Source organism: Fusarium solani, assembly GCF_023522795.1.
Source record: "Fusarium solani strain SB1 chromosome Unknown bctg00000013, whole genome shotgun sequence".
In the NCBI taxonomy this organism is placed as follows: domain Eukaryota; kingdom Fungi; phylum Ascomycota; class Sordariomycetes; order Hypocreales; family Nectriaceae; genus Fusarium; species Fusarium solani.
Genome location: NW_027072145.1, coordinates 1,460,280 through 1,478,327, shown reverse-complemented (window position 1 = coordinate 1,478,327; position 18,048 = coordinate 1,460,280). Strand labels below are relative to the sequence as shown.

The following is an 18,048-nucleotide window of genomic DNA, read 5'->3' as shown; positions in this document are numbered from 1 at the left end:
CCGGGGTTCCAGAACCAACTTGTGGTGCGTAAAGTGAATGTTTCTAGCAATTCCACGGTCACAATTCCACGGTGATAAGTTGAGCGGTTCATCAATATGTCCCGAGGTCACATCTGAGGCATTGACGCTCGATTGTCCCTAGTCAATGGGCTGAGGGTAGATTGAGCACATGTGGAAGCGGAATCGCGACATACCTTGAGCTAGTCATCATCTCGCCTGTCCTACCCTTCACGGGCCTCAGGGTTGGCGAAGGTCCCGATCTGATGAAATATTCCATCACGGGGGCTACGGAACTCTATTCAGGGGTTGTCTCTAGCGCCGGCTTTCGACCAATTTGATTGGTGTTTTTTGCCGGCCTTATTGTGATCTGGTTGGTAGTTCAACTGCCCCCGGCTTTGAAGCTTAACTATTGGCTGAAGGGCTTGAAAGCCGGCACGAGGTGGATGCTCGCTAGCTAGTGCCACCCCCTCTCCACAAGAGCTCCTCCACCTTGTCTGGCGTCCAAGAGATGACCTCGAAAGTAAGGGGTTGCATGCCACCTACGAGCCAGAACCTACAAAGGTCCAAACCAAAGCTAGGCCCAAGAGCGGGACTTTGCTAGAGTAATTACCGACATTAACTGCCAAGATTGAGAGGAAGTCGACTAATGCCTCATGGGTTGAACCGCTCGTCCACTTCCGCATGTCAACGCAGAGATGCGTTGCGCTGTACATTATACATAAAACGAGTCCAGGCCTTGCGTTTGACTGCTCCGGATAATATCGTCCCAGTTCACACTCCCTGCGAGGACCATTCAGGCTACCCTACGGCTCCTCCAAGAGTTTCCGAGTTTTGTATGTCCATCATCATAGATTGAGTAATGCGGCTCCTTTCAAAGTGAACATTTCCAAGTTGGCTCGCATCGGAATCAGGCCATGCATCATCCGCCTTGTCCTCAAGTGCCAGAGCATGTGCAATGAGGAACTTGACCATCCACTTGTCAAAGCGGTGGGTGTTTCTGCTGAGAGATCTTATGCAATTCTTCTGGAACACCACCAGTCGATTTATCTGCGACGAATTGTAAGCAACAGATGCAATACATTGCCTCATAGTGTCTCAATACCATAAGCTCCACGCTCGGCCAGTAGCTTCGTAGTTGTACCAGTGACTTGAGGTTCGATTCGAGGCGACTCTTGGAGTCTTCCAGCTCATGAGGCTCGCCGAACAGGTACGTGTGCAGCAGCACCGAAGAAGACACAATCGTGACATGGCCCACAATGTTGTACAGTGCCGGGGCTCCGGGAACCTCCCGCGAGGCTTTGAGCACATCACATATAATCGCCGCGTGAGCTTTGCAGCGATCTGCATATTTCTTGCCGTTCCTCGTAGAAGGCCGACGCTGGTCGAGGTACTGGTAGAAGAGCAGTGTGTAGTAGTGATGATAGCCTAGATGGAAAGCAATAAAGACGCTGCCGAGGCCCCGGCTTACAAACGCTGCCAGGTTTTCCATGGAGAATGTCAACCCGGGGTCGAGGTTCTGCTCAAAGGCGTCGAGATCGGCTTCGAGGCGTCGAACCGACTCATCCATCAGAGCCTCGTCCCACGTGTCCGTCTCGGCGAGCTCCCTGTGAAGTTGTTGTATCTGGGTGTATATCTTGACCAGTCTCACCATGTGCCCCCATAGGCCGGGCCTCCATTCCGAATCAGCGATATCTGGGTCTCCTGGCATCATCATGGAGAAGACGTATTCGTCCATGGGCACCCGGGGCTGCTTGGCCTGCCATCCAAACTGGCGCGACAGGTCTGAACCACCACTGGCCCAGGTGTCGGTGATGAATAAAGTCCAGAATATGCGGCGTTTTGTTTCGCGCGTGATTCCATCATCAGCCTCGTTGCAAACGCCAAGATTGAGAATCTGAGCCATGCGATTGGCAAGTGCTGGATGGCATGATTAGCCACCATGTTGCTACTTTCAGGTCGTGTCCTATCCACGGAGCAATGTACCAAAGTATAACGACTCAACATCTGCGTGACAATCACCCATAGAGTTGTTTCCCACCAGGATACACGCTTGGATGTTCTCGATGCAGATATGCTCGAGATCGTCCTTCAACGCCACCTTTCCCTGGGCGCAATACACGGGCCCGCGGGAGCGTATGTCGGGCTGTGTGGCAAACCTGGTGCTCTGTCAAATCTAGTCGCGAAACGGTATGAGCCAATGCTGGCCAGGGTGTGCGAATGTACCGTGCCGCCATGCCCATCATGCTCAGAAGAACAGGCTGAGAGGCGGTGCCCGCGACGACGCTTGCTTTGAAGGAGGGTTGGTGGAAGAGGCTGTGAGGCTGGTCATGAATGAATCGAAAGTAGAGATCGACCAAGTGAATCGTCTCTTCGCTGGAACGAGTTGATACAACTGGAAGAAGAGGCTGTGTAGACTGGAGGCTATTGATGGCGGCTGAGCATGGCAGGTTTCGCTGGATACATTGAGAACATGCCAAATCGCCTGTCCGGTCGCATCTTCGCTTTCCACTCCTGCACTGCAAGCATGCCTTTACAGGTCGCATAGTGCTGCACGCAGGCCGGAACGCTGGGCATGGGAAGATCAATGACTGCGAGTAATGACAAGAACTGGTGATGCAATTTGATGCTGTACCCCACCAAGTAGCGGTCTGGGTGGCCTCAGGCAACCGGCCAAACGACATGACCCAATTGTGGGTGAAGAACGATCTTCTGGCTCAGTTAACCCATCAAGGGCCGGGCTTCAACCATAATAAAGAACACATTATCAACACATCATAGTATCATATCCCAATGCTAACACAATGCTCGAAACCTTCTTCGTCAAGTCGAAGGCCCATAACTTGACGTTTGATACAGTAGGCGATGTTGCCCCAGACGTCGACACCGACGAGGCGTAGGATTCCGATCCGCACCAACTTTTCGACGCTTTGCGCCTGGCGTCGTTTCCATGTTGCTTTCGGTTGCTGGTGGGCCCATTGGTTGAAGCGTCTTGCGCTTGTGGGACTGCTGAGGCGATGCTGTCTGGGATGGGATATGGGGCACATTCTCACACTTCTCTGCCCTCAAAGGTAGATCTTGGGAAGAAGTTGAAGTAATGAACCGAAATGGCCCGAGTCTTGATAGAAAGACGGCCTGAATGAACCGAATGAACCCGTGAGCCCGGTATTAGTCCGCCCTCTATGAAGAACCGGCCCGGTGTTGATGATAATGTTGGCGCGGACAAGTGCTAGCGCCGGAAAAACGCGATGCTCGGTTAGATTTCGCTCCCCTATCCCCCGGGCCCCAACCCATGTGACCAGACATGTGCGACAGTTGATGTGAAGAAGAATAACCGGGAAAATTCAAAAAGAAAGGATAGCAGGTTTGAGGAGAAATCATCAGTTCTAGCTCTCGCCTTCTTCATCACATTCTTCCCTGAAGCTACGAGTGCAGGCAGCCATGGCTTCATCCCTCCAGATCACCTTGCCCAATGGGCTTGAGTATTCTCAGCCAACCGGACTTTTCATCGATAATGAGTTCATTGCGGCATCTGGAGATGCGTTCACAGTCATCAATCCCGCGTGCGTACCCTTCCTCGGTTGCTCTTGCTAACAAATCTCGACTAACCTCTGAGACAGCACCGAGGAAGACATCGCCACTTTCACAGAGGCATCTAGTAACGATGTCAATGCTGCTGTTGCTGCTGCTCGCCGAGCCTTTGAGGGCGAGTGGTCGGAGCTCCCGGCTGCTGAACGCGGAAATCTCCTCATGAAACTTGCGAATCTCATTGATCGGGATCGTGAGCTTCTTGCGAGCATTGATGCGATGAACAATGGCAAGGTAAGAGAAAATTGACATTCCTCTGTTATCATCTTCCTTCTAAAAGCTTTCCTCAGACATTCTCTGCAGCTCTCAACGTAGACATCGCTGCCTCGCACAACGTCTTCAAATATTATGCTGGCACAGCAGACAAACTCAGCGGGAGCACGGTTGAAACGTATCCTTCCAAGTTTGCGTATATGCTTCGTGAGCCTCTTGGTGTCTGTGGACAGATTATCCCATGGTACGTTGCCTGCACTGCCATCTGGAATATGCATGCTAAGAGATGTAGGAATTTCCCCTTCATGATGTTGGCCTGGAAAGTCGCCCCTGCTCTTGCTTGTGGCAACACAATCGTCCTGAAGCCAGCTGAACATACGCCCCTCTCTGCCCTATATTTTGGCAAGCTAGTTGTTGAAACTGGCTTCCCTCCTGGTGTTGTGAATATCGTGCCTGGTCTCGGAAGCGTTACCGGAAATGCTCTCGCAGAGCATTTGGATGTTGACAAGATTGCCTTTACAGGGAGTACCACCACCGGAAGAGCCATCATGCGCTCTGCTGCATCTAACCTAAAGAATATTACCCTCGAGTGTGGTGGGAAGAACCCCAGTATCGTCTTTGACGATGCAGACCTAGATCAAGCCGTGAAATGGTGCCACGTGGGCATCATGGATAATCAAGGACAGACTTGTATCTCTACCTCGAGGATTTATGTCCAAGAAGGGGTCTACGATCGCTTCATTGAGAAGTTTACGGAAGTCACTCGAAAGCACCACCTCCTTGGGGACCCCTTTGATGCAGACACTTGGCAGGGACCGCAGATCTCCAAGGCACAGTATGAAAAGGTGCTATCGTACATTGAAGAGGGAAAGAAGAGTGGTGCCCGCCTCGTCTACGGTGGTGCCACACATGGACAGAAGGGGTATTTTATTGAACCCACCATTTTTGCTGATGTAAGTTGACCACAGATCGACTTGGACGCTCAACTAACGTGCCTGATCGTAGACGACTGAGGATATGAAAATAGTCCAGGAAGAGATTTTCGGCCCTGTTGTCACCATCTCCAAGTTTAAGACCTTCGATGAAGTACTGAGCAAGGCGAACAACAGCTGTTACGGACTTTCTGCAGCAGTCTTCACGGAAAACATTACCAAGGGGCACAGAATGGCGAGAAGGCTACAGGCTGGCATGGTCTTCTTGAATTCCTCGGGCGATACACACTACGGGATTCCCTTTGGGGGGTATAAATCCTCCGGCGTTGGCCGGGAGCTCGGGCAGTACGCCCTTGATGCGTACACGCAGACGAAGGCAGTGCATGTGAATCTGGGAATGTGAATGTGCTGGGTTCCTGAAACTCAGAATTCACGTTTACATAGTATATCCACCACCCTGTGTTCAACGCAACAACGTCTTCGGGTTTGCTTTCTCTGCTGTTCACTCAACTTGCTGCTCACCGCTGTCTGTCCATTACGGGCTTCTCAGCTTCGGCCTCGTAATAAAATAGTGGAGCGATGTCACCCCCAGCACCGAGCGTGGACTCTAGGAGGAAGGTAATAAGAAAATGGTGTAGATACAGAATGAACTCTTACCGGCCGCTTTTACCTCAAGTAACCAGCAGTGTGGTCAATGTTGCCCAGCTGATATCCCGTGGCGAGACCCCGTGAAGCTAGCAGTTCGCCTGATACTCTCAAAGTTCAAGAAATACTTTCTTTAAAGAGCCTTCTTATCTACCTGTCACAGTACCATCATATTCCTGCCGTTACGATGATTGGAAAGCAGGCTACATAGTAGATATACAAGGTTATATGAGTTGGTGGGTCACAAAGAAATGGCTAGCCGATAACAACAATGCCCTAGAATTTCCCCTTCTGGCCTTGCAACCCTGATTTAAGAGCAAGTGAACGGGCTTCCCACGGTACCAAGCTTGTAGGCATCGATGATGCTCTGGATGGTTGTATAGGTTCCAGTAACGGTCATGAATGCCCCCAAAACAACCGTGAAAATGTGAAAGTAGCACAGCACTTGCTTGACCTTGTTGGTTCCACGTAACTCCCAGTCCATGTACAAACCCATAAAGGCGGGAATGATCAACTATCTTGGGTGTTAGCAGCTGGAAAATCACTCAAAGTCTTCATGGGGGGTGGATCAACGTACGCAAGTCGGAGCGCAGCAGAGCGAGCCGATGAGACCAATGAGATAGCTGAAGAAAGGGACGGCTCCAGCGATAATGAATGCAACTGCGCTGATGCCAATAGTGGAACCTCTGATTGATGTATCAGTAAATGACGTCTAAGCGAGACGGGGGTAGAGTGACATACAGCCAGACTGTCCAGTGAATCAAACTGTGGTTCTGGAGGTGCTCAGAATTTCGAAGGATGCGGACGAGCAGCTGAGCATTCTGTTAGCTAGGCCACAGCGGGCTGAACAAGAGCAACTGACAAATTTGGCTGCGAGATGGACCCAAAGAGTGGAGGTCATGATAAAACCCGGAATCGAGATGCCGTAGGCTATCTTCTCCAATGTTCCTCCAGCACTTCCCAATGATGGGCTAGCGACATATTGGCCACAGTACCTGCTCACAAATGAGACCGTGATTCCCAGCGTCACACAACAGGAAAGACTTACACGTAGACAACGAGGGCGAAGGAGACGTAGCATGAAACTAGGAAACCTTGGGAGGAGAAGAGGGCCTTGGTGAAGGACTTGGGAGTCTTCATCTCGGCAATCACAGGCATGAAAGTCGGTGTGGAGCCATAGCCCGCTACCATATTTGTAAGCATGTGAAATTCTCCTGAAATCACAAGGCATAGCTTACCGAAGAGGTTGATGGCGGCAACAAATCCGGGGATAAAAGTAGGTGTCCCGACGGCCAGAACCTCCATATCAAATGGGCCTTCTTGGGGAGCGGCAGCAGGCCGATCAACCTGTGTAACTCCGACGACAACGATGAAGACGGCTGTGAAGATGGAGGCGAATCCAATCCATGTCAGAATGGCCAACTTGCCCAGAGTCTGGATGCTGGCGACCAGTGCGGTACAAATAGCGGCAACCAAGGTCCAGACCACGGTACAGACGTGTTTGCTCGAGAGAACCTGGAACCCCTGCGCCAGTCCTATAAAGCCCGAACCAGTTGCCAGACTATTCGTAGGGTTAGCAAGAAGGTACGTTTAACCATCATGGCCTCCGGGGTATGCATACATCCAAGTGAGAAGGAAAAGCCCTCCGGCAACTTCGCGAGCGATCGGACCGCCCATGAGTCCCGCAGCATCTGCAATATTATGGACGCCAGAATAGCGCATTCGGAAGGCATACATGATGTAGGCGTAGTCTTGAAACGGCGTTAGTGTTCATTGCGCAAAGGTCAGGGGCAAACACGCATCTCACGTACAGGTTGTCAAGGCGCCCCAGCAGACGAGGAGGAGGATGCCAGGCCCGTAACCGACAATGCTGAATGCAGAGGGAATTGCCAGGACACCGGTGGCGAAGCAAAGCTTTGAGAGAATGATGGCAGTTCGAACCCTATCGTCACAGAGTCAGCATCTCAGTTGGTCGAGTGCCAGCACGCGGGGGGGTTGGAGACTAACCATCCAAGGGCACGGTATTCCGCCTGCTGGAAGACTTCGCCGCCATCCTCGATAACCTCGGTCTTCATGTCCTCTCCCGACCCCCGATGAGGACTGCCCTTCTCAGGCGAATGCTGGATGGAATCTGTTGAGGGGAACGCCATGGCGAAGAGTTTGCAAGTCTTTCTCAGGGATAACAAGACGGATGCTCGGGGCTGAGAAGAGGATCAGCTGGCTCAGTCTGGATGAGACGAGGCCTTCGAGGAGGATGAAGCTTTATAGCCTTCTCGGGAGGGGGGCTTCCAACCTGTGGTATATCGGAGGGACGGACTGCTGAACTGATACGGAAATGGAGATCCCCATTGTCAAACCTGGCAGGATCTTGGTCTGGGCCTGGCAGGAGATTCTGGGGTGTGTTTGGGGCACATACATGACTCAAAGCTGGGGTTTGGTGGACCTAGCCACCGCCAAAATCCGACGCGAGCTGATTTCCGTGCCACCCCAGGTCCCAATCAAGCTGGGTTGTTGTCGAGGTGGAGACGAGATAACGTACGCTGATAATCCCAGAACAAAGCCGGTCCTTGTCAGCCCACCCGATACAGTATAGGACATTAGTTAGCGCCTGGTAGAGTTCCCTCTGGCCGGCGCGAGCTAGCCAATGTCCGACGCTAGCGAATTTCCGTGTAGAGGTTCCCCAAATGATGGTGCGGGGGACTGACTGACTGTTTCTGGACGCCAAGGGCCTCCGGCAAGCCGCTGGCGGTCGAGCTGATAGATGGCTTATGATCCGAGACACGGACCTTATTGATCACACAGAACTTTTTTAGAGAAGTTTTCTGGAGTAAACTTGATTTGTCTGCTAAGCTTTACCGTTGACACTCTGACTGCATCAGGCCTTGCTAACCCCCCTAAACACGTACTCAACACCTTCTATCTCAACCGTCTGACCCTCGGTCCACCTACTATCCTGAGTCTCGATGGCCTCAGAGCCTTGTGTCGCAGTAGGGAGACTAGCCGTTGCCCCATCTTCAAACGTGAGCTCCCAAGTGCTTCTAATCACGTCCCGATCTTCTCTCCGGGCAGCAAAACCCCCCTGGGTCTTCTGGATGGCCAGAAATATGGCCCCGACCTTGCCAATGAAAGCAGAGCCATCACTGCTTTGAAGAATCCACGAAAGTTCTTCAGGAGACTTCTTCTGCGTGATGTCTCTCCAGACCTCTTCGTAATCAGTGGGGACGCCTCCCAGAGGATAGGTGCCAATCTCAAGATCATCTCCATTCGGCAGCTTCTCGAAGTGAGCGTCGTCTGGAATGGTCAGGTCGAGCGAGTCGATGATGTGAGTCCATCGGAATGTAGCTGTGCAGCTGTGTCAACCAACGGTTCCAGCTTGATAGGTAGCGACACGTACGCGGGTCTTCTTTCAGGACGACCCTCTCACCAGCTCGGCTCCATTGGATCGCGCCGGATTTTTTTACCACGCGTAGGTCAATAAAGTACCCTCCAACATTGAGTGCCACGGTATCTGTATCTTCGTAGGCGGCGTCAGGGAGCCAGCGGACGCTGATGCGTTGGACGGCTTGAGATGGCATGGTGGTAATGGTCGCCCGAGTTCTGAGACGTAATAGATGCACAATGAACAAGATAGCTGACGATAATTTTCAGAGGAAACTGTCCAGATGGGGTACTGGAAGAAGAAAGGATGTGAAAAGCAGAACGCCGTTGTAATGAACCCCCTCCATACGTTCCCCACACGCGGCCCAAATCCCAATCCCAGGAAACGCAGCTGGCTTGCCTAGTTGCATCGTTAGTGCCGGGGATTGGCGTCCGAGGATCGGAACGTCGCTATCTCGGCAGCGGTACTTCACCAGCTCAGTATCACGCGAGCACGCTGTCCGGCCCGGGGCATTCTTGAGCTTGCCCAGGAGGAAGATGGCCATACAAAAAGACGACGACGGCCGGGCCGGTGACAGTCTCATATGCTCAGAATACCCTCCCACACCTGTAATCACCGTCAGACACCCGTCCTAGCCCAGCCACCTCTCAGTTTCTCCCCTATCTCCAGCAGAAACATGAAGCCACTGAACCTGGTTGGCGCGTCGATTGACGATCTCCAGGCCGCCCTATCATCAGGTAGCTTGACGAGCGTTGAGCTGGTTGCGCTGTACCTCCGACGCGTGGCTCGTTACGACTGCCACGGACTGGCTCTCAACTCAATCCCGATTCTCAACCAACATGTCTTCGACGAAGCCGCAGCGTCCGACGATCGTCGAGCGAATGAACAACCCGTTGGTCGCCTTGAAGGTATCCCGTATACCGTCAAAGACAGCTACAAGGTTCAAGGCATGACGGTCGCCAGCGGATCCCCGGCATTTAAGGACCTCATCGCCAACGAGGATGCCTTTACTGTCTCTGCTATTAGAGCCGAGGGGGGCGTCCTCATCGGCCGTACAAACATGCCGCCGATGGCATATGGTGGAATGCAGCGAGGCGTCTATGGACGTGCCGAGAGCCCATACAATCCCGCATACTTGGCCGCCGCCTGGGCATCTGGTTCCTCCAATGGGTCTGCAGTTTCAACGGCAGCTTCCATGGCAGCCTTTGGAATGGCCGAAGAGACAGTTTCCTCTGGACGATCTCCTGCGTCAAACAACGCCCTCGTCGCGTATACGCCCTCAAGAGGATGGCTTTCCATACGTGGTAACTGGCCCCTTTATCCGACCTGTGACGTGGTGGTGCCACATACTAGAACGATAGATGACTTGCTGAGGCTACTCGAGGTCATCGCAGAGAAGGATCCCTTAACTGGAGGCGATTTCTGGAGACATCAGCCATTCATCAAATTGGCTGAGCCATGGGGTCCGCTAGGTCCCACTGCAGAGCTTTTCCAAAGCATTTCAGAGGCCGTCTCACTGAAAGGCCGACGCATCGCGGTCCCTAGTATGTACATCGGCGGGCCTACGCCGCATGGTGCTACGCCTGTCTTCACGAGTGATGCAGTCACACAACTATGGCAACATGCGCAAAGGGAGCTGGAGGCCCTAGGCGCCGAGATTGTTGTTGTTCCCGACTTCCCTGCTGTCACGGGATATGAGAACCCGTCTTCGCTTCCAGAGGGGTCCGCACGCCTGCCGGATGACTGGAACTGGTACGAGAGGGGTCCCATGGTCGCTCATGGATGGGAGAGCTTCCTGCATGATAATGCAGACCCCAAACTTTCCAGTCTGTCTTGTGTCGATGAACTCAACATCTTCCCGCATTCCATGCGAACGCTAGTCGAACTGAAACATGTTCCAGCGTCAAACTCGATTCATTGGGGCAAGCTTTTCAGCTATACCTGTGAGACGTCCATGTTTGAGACCAAAAATCTGGAGACCGCCGTCAATGCACTTGAGGCCATGCGCAAACAACTTATGGATGATTATCTTAACGAGTACAAGTGCGACTTCTTCGTCTTCCCGTGTCAGGGCGATGTAGCGGCCGCAGACTCAGATATCGACCCAGACGCGGCTGCTCACGCATGGAAGAATGGAGTGTGGTACAGTCATGGAAATAGAGCCTCTCGCCACCTGGGCATTCCGTCAGTGACGGTGCCGATGGGCACCATGGCCAAGAAACAGATGCCTGTCGGTCTGACTTTTGCAGGCCGGGCATACGACGACGCGGATCTACTCAGATGGGCCAATGCCTTTGAGAAACGTACTAGGCTGCGCATTGAGCCTCCCCACACGCCAGCTCTGGACTCGGATGTGATCCAGTTGAAGACCGCGCCTGAAGCTCTGAGCAGACAAGCGAGACCGCTTCTCCATGTAGAAACGTGTGAGGCTTCTCCTAACGGAGCGGATGACCTCTTGATCAAGATCCGGGGAACGCTGCAGGTTGGTGCAGATGTCCAGGGCGCTGTCAGTCCCGTCGTAGAAGTCACGGTCAATGGCGAAGATATCCCATCAGGGCAAATCCACATCACCAGCCACTCTAATTTGGCGAGTTTTGAGGTAACGGCTTCCACACCTCGACCGACGACAAGAGAGGCGCGAGAACAGACAATGGAGCCGGTGGCGAGGGATAAGACCATGGTGGTTGTTTTGGCCAGAGCCACCTCTGGTGGCAGGCCTTCGGGGATCCTGAGACTTGTCTAGACAAAATAGTCAATTTTACACGCTCCAGCTGCCTGTCACGTGGGGCCCACATCTCCTGATAGTCTAGTAGCGTATCCGGCATTCTATGATTCCAATCTTTCCACCGTCATCTACCAACCTTGCTAGAATCCAGGTACACTGAATACCTTGCGATGATTCGATCGGCACGGTAAAGTGCTAGCAGTATCATGACACACAATGATCTCTAATGCAAGATCAAAAAGGCACCAGTCCGTCCCGGCTTGCTCAAGATGTTATCGACTCAAGCAGAAGGTGGGTAGCCGTATCCCTTGGCCACTCCTGGAAATCTTACTCGTACCCTCGTAGTGCGATAGGGGTACTCCAAGATGTCGCCGATGCATAGCGGCTGGGGCGGAATGCATGGCGGTCAACCGACAGACTGCAGCTGAAGTACCACGCAGGTGGGTTGCATCTCTAGGCCCGCGTCAAACCAAGTTCTAGGTTAACCTTGACTAGTCTGCTTCAACATCTGGAACAGCGATTGGAAGAACTCCAGCGGACCAAAAGTCTCCCTGCCGTGGCTGGTGTTGGCGCTGATAGTAACTACTCTCGCGAGGATCTCGACCACAGTCATGCCAGGGCTCTGGAAATGGTTACCCTGTCCATTACAGCCAATATGACGCCGGACTTGTTTGACTCGGACGCCAAGATTCAACATCGCGCCAAACTCTTCTATCCTTCAGAACGGCCGCCTCTGAAAATCCCGGTCCGCGGGCTTTATTTCCATGATCAAACAAGAAGCGCTGGCAGGGCATATGCCTCCCAGTTCTCTCACTTCAAGGCGACCAAGATCCCTATCCACGTATCTCGGCGTCTGTTCAAGAACTACAAGGATGAGATCCTCCCCAGGTTCCCCTGCTTCATGGAGGAAGATCTCGATAATTATTTCGAATCCTTCTATGGCCATGGTACTCTCAGTCAACCACAAACTACTATGCCCAGTTTCATAGTCCCCATGATCCTGGCCATCAGCTCGCTTACGTCGAACAGTCACGATTTCCCAAAAGTCGCAGCGTTGAGCGAGTCGCTGCACGCCGATGCCCTAGAGAACGCCCAGCTTCTTAAGAACTCCTCGGTCGCAAGCCTTCAGTGTCTCGTCCTCCTCATCCAACTGGGGCTTCTCCTTCCTCACACCGCCAACTGCTGGTTCATTACAGGCGAAGCGATGCGCATGGCAGTTGGTCTGGGACTGCACCAGGAACCGGACCCGGCCATTATCCCTGATCCAGCCCATGCCGAATTACGAAGGAGAATCTTTTGGACGGTTCGACCTCATACCCAACTCATGCCCTCCTAAGTTGACCATGTGCAGATCTACCAACTCGACCGAATCGTCAGCATTGCTGCTGGATGTCCCGTAGCTCTGAGCGATGCACACATCAGTGTTCACCTCCCATACAACGGTGGTGACCCTCATACTACTCCAGAATGGTTCGGTCTTCAGAGGTCGCATGACTTCCACGAGGCACAGTTTCTAATCCACACCCGTATCCGCATCATCCAATCCCAAATCCGCGGTGTCCAGTTTTTCGATCAGCCTTTTCCCAACCACTTCGAGGACTATGATGCCTGGGTTCAGTTTACGATAGATCTCATCAAAAGTCTTGTGAATCAAGGTGCGACTGATGGGCTAGCACACTCGCGTCTCGAGTCCGCAGCCTACCAGTGCGAGGTACTGCTTCACAGACCCTGCTCAAGGAACATGGCCGTCTCTGCTTCCTCTTTGATAGCCGCCGCAACTGCGTCGATTCAGCTCATCACGTCACATATTCAAGCTGTTCGATCTGGCGGTTTCATCATGGCATTTGAGCTGGCCAACAGTGCTTTCCAGGCTGGCATGGTACTACTCTACGCTGTTCGCAACCACGCAGCAGAACTCGAGGGCACGCCGATTCTCGTGTCCGGCCACGAAGCGTTGGATGCTCTCATACAACTATTGGTAATCCCTATGTATCTGCCTTCGTTGCAGGCCGAGTCTGTTTGCTGACACCGATGGTAGGACGCGCTATCGATTCGTTGGCCTGCTGTGGCAGACACGGCACATTATATACGGGAATTGGTCGATACATGCCGACGGAACCAAGTTGGCCAAGATGGTAGCGACTATGACATGAGTGTCCTTGAAGAGCTCGACTGCTTGGTGACCCAGCGCCGCGTGCACACCATACGCCATAGGAATATTCCGTTCCCTCCGCATGCTAAGCCTGGTCCTCAGTCAGACACGGCGAGCCAGACAAGCTGTGGATTTCTGGATGACGATGACTGGTGGCGTGCATTCATCAATGACGACGTGGAGATGGACGGGAGTCCCCCCATGCGTGCCGAAGCTCTGGTTGATTTCGCCTTGCCTGAAGCCCGAGTGACCCCTCCCGAACCCCAAAGTCCTAACACATCGGTTTCAACTCCAGTTGCAGATCTTGACAAGATTCTGGGTGCGCTGCCATCCTGCAGCTTCTGCCGCGACCGCCGCATAAGATGCCACCAGCAGCTGCCGGCGTGTAGGGAATGCCTTCGTGTATCGCGAGAATGCATGATTTTTGACCCAGTCCAGGGGAGGAATGTATCTATGAGGTGTGTACCCCAGATCGCCGAGTCATTGTTGAAAAGATATTGAGGTAATGATATAGGCGCATTGGGTTCCTCGTCGACAAGATCAAGCAGCTCTCTAAGGAGGCGCTTTCAGAGAGTCACCCAGAAAACCCCAAACAAGCTCTTCTGGATCCAACGGTTCTCGTTCCTTTGAATAAAGGGAAACTGGAAACAACATCGGCAGTTCTCTCCAAGCATACCTCCACCCTTTTCTTTGGCCGCTGGACCTTCCCGGGCTGTCTTCGAAGCTTCCTGCGCCAAAAGGAAGCATATGTATTGCCGAAAGATATTCATCGAGCCAACTACTTCTCTACTTACCTTCTTGAAGGGTCAGGCTCTCTCCCCGCCGTGCCTCCACCCATGTCGACGGCAATCAGCCTGTTCCAGCTCTTTACCCGGTCTGCAAACGTATTCTACCCGATCTTGCAACCAGCCAAGCTGGACGAAATATTGGCACAATGCTACGCGAATAATGACCGCTATGTTAAGACTGATACCCGAGAATTCTTCTTTCTCGTTCTCGCCGTGTCCTCGCGTATTGGCCAAGTCGGCCACGCAAACCCGTCCACGCAAGCGGAGGGCTACTTCCGCAGTGCCATCTCCGAAATGAGCACGACATGCAATCACGCATCACGGGCCGAGAATATTGCCCTCCTGCAGAGGACTCTTTTGATCTGCCTGTATCTACTTCTCAGTCCAGGGTCAGGCGATGTGTGGCGGCACCTCGGATTTGCTATTCGTCACTTCTTCGACCTGGCGCACCGGCCGTCCATGGAAGAGGATGAGTTCCACGATATTCTATGCACCCTGACGAGGACACTATACTGCCTAGAGAGGTAACGACACCTATCATTTCGGCTTCGAGTAGAGCCAGCAGGGTTAATATTCCCGGCGTAGTCAGCTATCTATCGCATTTGGGCGGCCAAGTTTGTTAAACATTGGCGACGCTCTTCGGCAGGTGAGTAGTGGACAGTACCCGGGGACATGACTTTTTACTGACGGTCTCATCGCAGGAACTGGCCAACAGGACAACGGATAATCTCGAGGAACAGATTTCCATATTTTCGTATCTGATATCTCTGCAGATGTTACAAATACACAGCGCTCTCCTCCAGTACAACTCACAATCAGTAAAGGAGGCCACTTCCATATGTCGAAGCACCGCAGAGGGGGCACGCGAGTACTGCCGAGGTCTCGACGAATGGCTCGTCCGCTGGAAGGATTTTGTCGAGACCGTTCCGGACGACGACGACGGCGGCGGCGTATCTAGGTCCGAACTCTCCGCCTGGGGCCAGTTCCATTACCACATTGCTATCTTTCGCGCCTCTCTCCTCTGGCCGACGCCAGGGGGCAGAACGACGATGCTGTGCCGCGCCGTGGCCGACACAGGCCTTGAACTTTTCCGACATCAGCGGCTCTTCGGACGGTTGTACTCCGAAGGGCGGAGTGGGAGGCTGCCACCCTTGGTGTTCCCCCTGAGCTGGACAATGGGTCATGCTGTTCTCGAACTGGGGCTCTCCGCTATTTCTGGGGGTTTAAGTTATGGGGACGAAGCGGAGAGAACATCTTCGCTGAGCCGGTATTCCGTATTACTCGCGGTTCTGGAGGCAGACGCGAACTATCTCTTATCTGGTCTGAGTCCAATCTTTGATAAGTTGCGAGACTGATCATAGCTGATACAACACCCTACACTTGCTTTTAATATATTATTAGGCAGAATAAAATATTTTACAGTGCCATATTTGTTTTATTATTTACAACGAACGTTTAGGGCTCAGCCGATGTTTTTCATAGAGGATAGTGTACATTGCTATCTATACTAGTTCCCCTTGCCCTTGGCCAACAATTATTTGTTTGTAGCTTCGGACTGGGCTTCAGCCTTTCTCTCAATTGCAAATCGTCGCTTCCTTGCTTCATGAAGAGGGTACACACAAAGGCATGAAGCGAAAAGAATTGTAAGCCCATTCCACAACTGCGCACCCAAAAAGGGACGGCCATGAGTATCTATGGCCAAAGCAATTGGAGTCCCGATCAGCGCACCGAAGCCTGCTGCGCCGTACATTACTCCCATTCGAGTGCCAATGACGGCTAAAGACGGGCTGAGATATGGAATGATGAACGCTGGCAATGTAGTCACAGCGCCAGAAAAGAATCCGTAGAGAACGAGAAAAGCAGCAAATCCGCCGAGGTTATGGACAGCGATCCAGCAGAGTGCCAGGGTTCCAGCCACCACTGAGTTGAACAACAGAATAGTTTCGGCGGAAAGGAGTTTCTGATCCACCATCGTTGCAGGCAAAATCCTTCCAAGGGCTTGGGCGGCATTCGGGGCAGCCAGCATATAATACGCAAGGTCCTCAGGTACGGGATGATCGAGTCCCATGAGGCCAAATGTGGGCGCAAGAATATAAGGTACGAGGAAGCCTAGCCACATAAAGAAAGAGGCCAAGACAAAGACAGTAAACGCCCGGTCCTTGATGATAGATCTGTTGAACAGCTGCCGTGTTGGCTTTTTGACAGCCTGAACGCTTGGTTTGATGATAACGGCGGCGACGCTGAGGGTGAAGAGAGCGATGAATCCCATTGTTCGGCAAGCCCAGCCGAAACCTCCAGTATGAGCAAGCGACGGACAACAATGGGATAGATAACACCACCAAAAGATCCACCAGCAGTCGCACAGCCAAGAGCGAGACCACGGTGAGAGGTGAAGTATAGAGGAATCATGGCAACGGTGGGGATGTACAAGAGTCCCGTGCATATGCCCCCGAGCACTCCCCATGTCAACATGACTTGGTAGTATTGTGTTGCCAGGCTCAACATCATGAGTGCAAAAACAAGCATGAGAGACGAAGCGATCAGGACGGGGTAGAAATATCCTTGATCGAACAGAGGGCCCGAAATGACGCCGATGATGAGAATCAAGGACAGTTGAAGTGTTCCAATCAATGATACGGAGGAAGAGGAATGCTGTTAAAGAAGAATGGTCTCGTAATATGTCGGGAATACGCCAAAACTGTTTGCGAGGCTAAAGTTGTTGAAATTGATGAGAAAGGAACTGAGGACCTGGAGCCAAGCGATAAGTCCGCCATCTGGAAGTGGCTGGCTTGACGTGGTGAGGCTCCAATAACGAAAGATTCCTCTGCCTTTCTCTGGTTCTTGGTTGGATGACATGTCGCCGCGTTGGGATGCCATGGAAAATGAAGGATGTTAGTGCCTGTCTGGTTGATACTTTGATAGCTGTTACGATTCACAAGAGCCAAAGGTAAGACTATATAAGTAACTCTGCAATTGGCCTTGCTTGACAATACGCAATCACCGTCTCATACTCATCGGTTTGCCTTGCCAGAATATGTTGATACTACAGCTTACACGCATAGCCGATGTAGTTGGGAGTTATGGCATGCTGACAATCTTGGAAGTGCTCCTACTGGCACCAGTGCATTGTAGCGAGGGACCGCCGGAGAGAGCTTGGATAGGGTGTAGGGAAGAAAAGAGTGCTTCTTTGGGGTGAAGGAGTTAGGATATGTGATCTGGAAGTAGCATCATAGTTGGCAGAAGTTCTGATGGAAGCCGGTTGTGCATCAGATGTCAGATTCAATGCAGCCCTTGAGCCGCTGCTCTGAGAGAAGCGATCGTTCTTGTGAACAAATTTCAGCCGACTATGGTACCTAGAACAAGTCAGCCTCGCATTCTTATAGCGCTGGCAATGAGGCTGCCGTTCATCTAATGTCTCGTATCAGCGTCAAGTCCGCTCAGCTGTCAAGTTGCCGAGCTAACCGCACTTGACCTTGCGCTCAACACAGGTCCCGCATCTTCTGATACGGCTTCCGTGACGAACCATGTGGCGAGTTTCAAAGCGTAGGCTGGAGAGGGAAGAACGGAGACCGGTCAAGCAGAGGGCTGGGCTTACAGGGCTGTCGTAACTGCAAGGACAGAAATGTCTT

General features: G+C 52.4%; 7 protein-coding genes across 7 annotated transcripts; 3 read left to right on the top strand and 4 right to left on the bottom strand.

The window, feature by feature from the left end:
• Nucleotides 1–798: 798 nt before the first annotated feature.
• Nucleotides 799–3,044, bottom strand: MRS44_017348 (uncharacterized protein; the record flags this gene model as incomplete). Its single annotated transcript, XM_046279100.2, has 5 exons — nucleotides 799–1,047; nucleotides 1,103–1,917; nucleotides 1,984–2,156; nucleotides 2,224–2,453; nucleotides 2,799–3,044. The coding sequence occupies 5 exons, from the start codon at nucleotides 3,042–3,044 to the stop codon at nucleotides 799–801; spliced, it is 1,713 nt and encodes a 570-aa protein (XP_046124978.2).
• A 394-nt stretch (nucleotides 3,045–3,438) lies between these two features.
• On the top strand, nucleotides 3,439–5,133 carry MRS44_017347 (uncharacterized protein; the record flags this gene model as incomplete). Its single annotated transcript, XM_046282850.2, has 5 exons — nucleotides 3,439–3,560; nucleotides 3,618–3,819; nucleotides 3,876–4,042; nucleotides 4,091–4,751; nucleotides 4,804–5,133. 5 exons carry the CDS (start codon nucleotides 3,439–3,441, stop codon nucleotides 5,131–5,133), a joined length of 1,482 nt encoding a protein of 493 aa, XP_046124979.2.
• A 552-nt stretch (nucleotides 5,134–5,685) lies between these two features.
• MRS44_017346 (uncharacterized protein) lies at nucleotides 5,686–7,525 on the bottom strand (the record flags this gene model as incomplete). The annotated part of the gene is made up of 9 exons (XM_046272396.2): nucleotides 5,686–5,889; nucleotides 5,953–6,061; nucleotides 6,117–6,187; nucleotides 6,238–6,370; nucleotides 6,424–6,559; nucleotides 6,614–6,936; nucleotides 6,997–7,126; nucleotides 7,187–7,317; nucleotides 7,383–7,525. 9 exons carry the CDS (start codon nucleotides 7,523–7,525, stop codon nucleotides 5,686–5,688), a joined length of 1,380 nt encoding a protein of 459 aa, XP_046124980.2.
• A 23-nt stretch (nucleotides 7,526–7,548) lies between these two features.
• MRS44_017345 (uncharacterized protein) lies at nucleotides 7,549–8,950 on the bottom strand (the record flags this gene model as incomplete). The annotated part of the gene is made up of 4 exons (XM_046279101.2): nucleotides 7,549–7,767; nucleotides 7,915–8,029; nucleotides 8,282–8,717; nucleotides 8,770–8,950. 4 exons carry the CDS (start codon nucleotides 8,948–8,950, stop codon nucleotides 7,549–7,551), a joined length of 951 nt encoding a protein of 316 aa, XP_046124981.2.
• A 480-nt stretch (nucleotides 8,951–9,430) lies between these two features.
• Nucleotides 9,431–11,497, top strand: MRS44_017344 (uncharacterized protein; the record flags this gene model as incomplete). The annotated part of the gene is made up of 1 exon (XM_065617770.1): nucleotides 9,431–11,497. The coding sequence occupies one exon, from the start codon at nucleotides 9,431–9,433 to the stop codon at nucleotides 11,495–11,497; it is 2,067 nt and encodes a 688-aa protein (XP_065473842.1).
• A 198-nt stretch (nucleotides 11,498–11,695) lies between these two features.
• Nucleotides 11,696–14,947, top strand: MRS44_017343 (uncharacterized protein; the record flags this gene model as incomplete). The annotated part of the gene is made up of 6 exons (XM_046284384.2): nucleotides 11,696–11,770; nucleotides 11,825–11,919; nucleotides 11,975–12,782; nucleotides 12,831–13,457; nucleotides 13,518–14,089; nucleotides 14,146–14,947. The coding sequence occupies 6 exons, from the start codon at nucleotides 11,696–11,698 to the stop codon at nucleotides 14,945–14,947; spliced, it is 2,979 nt and encodes a 992-aa protein (XP_046124983.2).
• A 287-nt stretch (nucleotides 14,948–15,234) lies between these two features.
• MRS44_017342 (uncharacterized protein) lies at nucleotides 15,235–16,688 on the bottom strand (the record flags this gene model as incomplete). The annotated part of the gene is made up of 2 exons (XM_065617769.1): nucleotides 15,235–15,587; nucleotides 16,040–16,688. The coding sequence occupies 2 exons, from the start codon at nucleotides 16,686–16,688 to the stop codon at nucleotides 15,235–15,237; spliced, it is 1,002 nt and encodes a 333-aa protein (XP_065473841.1).
• Nucleotides 16,689–18,048: the final 1,360 nt, after the last annotated feature.